Source organism: Myotis brandtii, unplaced genomic scaffold (genome assembly GCF_000412655.1).
Source record: "Myotis brandtii unplaced genomic scaffold, ASM41265v1 scaffold395, whole genome shotgun sequence".
Taxonomy (NCBI): Eukaryota; Metazoa; Chordata; class Mammalia; order Chiroptera; family Vespertilionidae; genus Myotis; species Myotis brandtii.
In genome coordinates, this window is record NW_005365155.1 from 3056785 (window position 1) to 3062347 (window position 5563).

Sequence of the window (5563 nt, forward strand, 5' to 3'; positions counted from 1 at the left end):
CCTCCCCGCCCCCTTCCCCGGGGCTCTTCCCTTCGTTCTGGACGCCAAGTGGGAAAAGCCGGGGTTCCGCGGCGCTGACCGGAGGTGGGGGCCCCCCTCCCCCCGGAGCTCGTCACGTGGCGGGAGGGATGGCTGGACTTTTGCGAGCGGTTTCGGTAACGCAGCCTTTACCCACATCAGCACCCTCTCGCGTGTTTACGTTTGCAATCGCCAAGTCTCTTTGGGTTACTTTTTGCTGTTGCTGCTGTTGGGGTTTTTGTTCGATAACTTCGGGAAGTGGTGAGGAATTTGAACTCCCTCCGAAAGACCAGGTGGTCCGATGCCATGAAAGTGTGTGCTCAGAATTGATCTAGGTGCAGAGTTTATGTTTAATGGAGATTCTTCTCCAAGGAACCTGTTTGCCTGCCGTCGCTGAGACAGTGGCCTTTTTTTTTTATTATTAAAATATCTGTGTCTGTGCTCTTGCTTGGTTTTATCGGATGTGACAGAACTTGCTACCTTCTAACACAGGTGTAATTTGTGTTGGTCTTTTAAAAACAAAACCGAACTCAAGCCAAGGATTTCTGAGGACATTTGATTTGAGGTTTGTTGCCACACCTCTTGGAAACGGCCAGTGACACGGTCTTGCTTGACCCCCATCTTGCAACCTGCAGAGCTGTGTGTGGCTATCGCTCGGCGGCGGTCAGTGCCGTGGTCGGTGCGGTGGTCAGCGCTGTGGCCAGTGCCGTGGTCAGCGCCGTGGTCAGCGCTGTGGCATTTCTCGCTCTGACCTGCTCATCGTGCCACCAGTTCTGCCCTTTCGTGGGACCCAGCTTAGCACCTGGCTCGGGTACACACAGTAGGGATGTTATTGGATGGGTACACCTGACCGTAGTTTTCCCATAAAGCTGAAAGATGGTGGTTCTTGTGTTAAACTTGCATGGGACGTGCTCTCGTTAAATTCAAGCCTTAGCGTGTGTCAGCACTTCCGCCTGGTTATCTCTGCTCTCCTGTGAAGGCGCGTTCCTGGGCCTTTCTAATCACTACTGCACATGAGACGCATTTCCATGTGTGCAGCGGTGACAAACCACTCCCATTTTTTAAAAAAAGGGAGAGAAAAGAAGCGCGTAATAAAAGAGGGCCCTGCCTCAGTTTTCTGGTTTTTCTACTTCCTGGTGATTCTTGTATCAAACCACACGAATTTTTTCATTGTTCCGGGAGAGTGAAGTTGTTCTTGTTGCTTCCCTTCCACGGACTGCCCACACTGCTGCCCTTACCAACACCTGATGGTTTGGGCTCTTCCCTTCCCTTTCTTTAATTGGGAGGTGGGGAGACCGTACTTTCAGTAACCAATAACAGCTAATGTTTATAAAATGTAAGACTCATCTAGCACTCGGGCTCTTGCTTTAAGTGATGACAAATCAATATCTGGCTATGTTCGGTAGTACTGGGTGGGTTTCCCTTTGAATTTACCAGAGAATGGCTTTGGTTCTCTTAGATACGATTTTCTTGTGTATTATGCTTACATGTTTTCTTGAAGATGCATTTACCTTCAAACATTCATGATTTTTTAAAAACTTTTCTGGTATGCTCAGAATAGAAAGGAATTATCTTTGAGGAGAAAAACTTGAATTGGTCAATTCTTCACTGCCCAAGAAAGTTAAGCAGTATCTGCATATTTTAAAAGGATTATCTGTTCTTTGAATCTACTCTTTCCTTAGTATGCTGAATACAGTTGTGTCACTCCGAGACCAGTCCAGTCTGATTTAACAAATACAGGGAAAGGCTAATACAAGTGTGTAAAGTCTTGACTTCTGTTAGAAGCTTCAGAAGGCTATATTTTGACAGTCATATGGTGAACTTAGGAGTAAATTAAGTTTTATGTATTAAATCTTGGAAAATAAATTATTTTTTACCCATATTTATTAAAAGGGACATAAAATAGTTAATGAAAGTTAATCCATAGCTGTATAACTTAGTTGTAATTTCCATTTCAAAGTTAACCTTTCGTAACTAATTTGGATCTTTGTGTGCTTACATAGTCACTTTTAGGATTAATCATTATAACAAGATTCTAGGAGTCCCTGATGCTTTTTTAAAAAGAACTTTTCTGTCCAGCTCCAATGTCTAAAGTCACACATTTGTGTTATACTGCTTGTCTGGTAGAATTAAGTGGGGGTGGAATGTTGAAATACTGCTAGGGAAGGAGTGAATTGCTCAGGACTGTTCCATAATAAACAATAGAGAGAACAGTTTAGAAAGCATACTTTGTGGTCTCTTCTGAGCAAAACCCTCTTTATCTGGGGGAAAAAAGAATAGAAATACCTTCCTAAAGAGTCTTCAGGGTTAAAGTTGGTTTTGATAGTAAAAAAAAGTATGGAAAATGCTAACCATTCAATTTTGTATAACAGTAATATTTTAAAAAGTGTCTTAGTAAATATATCTGGACAGTTTTTGTATAGTCAGAAAAAAATTGATGACAGTAGAAAGGTAAACCAATTTCTTACTAATGGAGTAGATTAGAAAGCATAAACATTTGCCATTTTCTACTCCCTGTTTTTATATTGACCATCTGAAATTTAAATTAGAGTTTTACTTTAATGCCCACCTAACACTTTATAACTTTGCAGATGCTGTTCTTTCTTTTCTGGAATGCTGTTCTCTGGCTCTTTCCCCAGGTACCTTCTTTTTATACATATGTCTCAGCTCAAAGCATCACTTCCTCTGGAAATCATTCCTGATCTGCCCAACTCTTGAGGGTCACATATGTCCCTACTGCCATTTAAGGTATGTTTCTATGACGAGTGGCTGTCTCCTTTAAGATACTGTCAGCAGGCCATGTGCCCTGACTGGGAACCGAACCGGTGACCTCTTGGTTCATGGGATGCTCAACTACTGAGCCGCACCGGCTGGGCTTTGCTGTTTTAATTGGATGTTTTCTGCTACCTTCCAAATATTGATTTGATCAAGCACTTTACCTAATCTACTTTATTCTTTATTTCAGTTATTGTAGTCTTCATTTCTGACTGGTTCTCTTTTATGTTTTCCATCTCCATTTTTGTGTTTCCTGTCTCTGTGAAGTTTTCACTGAGATCACTGACCATCTTTTTAACCAGTGTTTTGAACCCTACATCTGGTAGATTGCTCATCTCCATTTTGTTAGCTTTTTTTTTTTTTTCTGGAGTTTTGTTCTGTTCTTTCGGTTGGGACATGTTTCTTTGTCTCCTCATTTTGTTCGCCTCCCTGCATTTGTTTCTATGTATTAGGTAGAGTGATATCTCCCAGTCCTGGTAGAGTGGCCTATGTAGTAGGTGTCCTGGGACATGTTTCTTCGTCTCCTCATTTTGTTTGCCTCCCTGCATTTGTTTCTATGTATTAGATAGAGTGTTATATTTCCCAGTCCTGGTAGAGTGGCCTATGTAGTAGGTGTCCTATGGGGCCCTGTGGCGCAGTCTCCCTGGTCTGTGGTGTGAGCCCTCCCGTTGTAGTTGAGCCTTGATTACTTCTGGTATGTCAGGAGAGGGGTTGACTCTCAGGCTATTTGGTTGTGAGGCGTGGTTGTGACTACAGCAGAGGAGCTGTTGACAGGGGGGTTGGGGGCTGACCCTGTGGCGCAGGATTCGGTTTAGTGTTCCTTTGTTGCCTGCTGAGTCTACCCTTTGGGTGTGTCATTTGTGGAGGAGGTTGGGTGATGTTGCGGTGGGTCTGATGCGGGCCATTGGGTGTGTTGGTTCTGGAGGCTCTTGGGAGGAGCTTTGGTGCCGTCAAGGTCAGCTGCTGCCTGTGCCCTGCCCAGGTCACTAGGTATGAGCTGCCAAGTGATCTGCAGATGGTTGCCACTTGTGCTGGGCCTGGCTGAGCTGCAAATTGAGGCCAGCTGCCACCGGTATTGGGCTTGTGCTTGCTTAGTGAGAGATAAGGGGCACCTGGAGACTAGATGCCGCTTGTTTGGGGTTTGTGAACCTTTGAGAGATTTTAGGAAAGTTCTCACCATGAGCCAAGACAGGCTATTTGCATGGAAAAGCCACTGGAAGTGGCTTGGGTGTGTCCGGCTTGGGTGTGTCCGAGAGTTGGGTGGGTGGGGTGTGGTCTCGGAATCACCAGGGCAGGGCAAGCAGTGTCATGAGGTTGATGGAGACTCAGATATGGCCAGTATGTAGGCTGGGTTGGGGGAAGGCTCCGAAAAGGAACAATGGCCTCTGCCAGCACTTCTGACTTGGAGAAAGGGCCCCTCCAGCCCTTGCCTAAAGCCAGACAGTTCAGTTCCTCCCTATATGTCCCTGGTACCTTTCAAGCTGCTACCCCAGTGCTGGAGCTCAGAGGGAATTAGTCTAAAGTCAGAGCAGTCCCTTTAAGAGGAATGCCTGAGACTCCAGCAGCCCTCTGTCTCAGCTACAATCGCCACTGGGTTTTTGTTTAGTTTGTTTTTTTAACATACTTTTATTGATTTCAGAGAGGAATGGAGAGAGAGAGGGAGCTAGAAACATCAGTGATGAGAGAGAATCATTGATTGGCTGCCTCCTGCATCCCCAGACATGTGCCCACAACCCAGGCATGTGCCCTTACTGGGAATTGAACTGTGACCCCCTGATGCTCAACCACTGAGCCATACCGGCAGGGCAGTCCTCACTGGTTTTTACCAGCCAGAAGTTATGGGGACTTCTCTTCCTGGCACTGGGACCCTGTGCTGGGGGTTCTTTTGTGGGGCTGGGACCCTCACTCCTCAGGGGTGACTTCCATAGCAGAGATATTCCTCCTGATTTTTAACTACCATATTTGAGTGGGTGACCAGCCCATTTTGTGTCTCCAGTCTCAACAGGGCTTCCTCTGATATCCTTAGTTACAAGACTTCTGTTCAGCTAGACTTCAGGTGGTTCTCAATGATGGTTCTGTATTTTAGCTGTAATTTTGATGTGGTTGTGGGAGGAGGTAAGCACAGCATTTGCCTACTCCGCCTTCTTGACTGGAAGCCCAAAAGTATGTTTAAGTTTTAGAAGTATAGGATTGCTCTTTGTCTTTTTGTTAATAATTTCTAAATTGCATTGTGATCAGATAATCTGATACTAATACTATATCTGAAAATTTGTTGAGGCTAACTTTGTACCTCGAATATAAGCAGAAATATTCCACTTGTGCACTATATATATATGTATATACAGTATATATACCCTAATTAATACACGTGTGTGTATTCTGTGTGTGCCCATTAAATTGAACTTATATTAGTTATGCCTTTCACATATGTGTTCTTAGTAACTCTTATTGTTCTGGTGTATCTAAGTGACCTTTTGTGTACTTGATGGACATGTTAAAATGGTGGATTTTTAAAAATCTTGTTTGAGTTTAGAATTAGTATTATCTTCCAGGTGACTTTATAATACTTTTTTTTTTTCTTAAAGACCATTTTGTCTAAAGTTAATGTGGTTTCACTGGCTTTCTTTTGCTAAATATTTGCCTCATATAAAAGCCTGTAGCATAATTTTCCACTTTTATCTAGTCTGGCAATCTTTGTAGCTAGAAAGTTTTCTCTGCTTTTATTTGTGTTTACTGATGTGTTTGGATTTCTGGCTACCATCTTATAGAT

The 5563-nt window shown here is 43.7% G+C and overlaps 1 protein-coding gene across 1 annotated transcript in view; it reads left to right on the forward strand.

Moving 5' to 3' along the window:
• Window positions 1-2685: 2685 nt before the first annotated feature.
• Window positions 2686-5563, forward strand: part of SNX9 (sorting nexin 9) — a 64292-nt gene continuing 61414 nt past the window's right edge. The window contains exon 1 of the mRNA XM_005872886.2: window positions 2686-2766. Coding sequence (XP_005872948.1) covers window positions 2746-2766 — 21 coding nt within the window. The 5' untranslated portion in view covers window positions 2686-2745. The remainder of the gene's footprint in view (window positions 2767-5563) is intronic.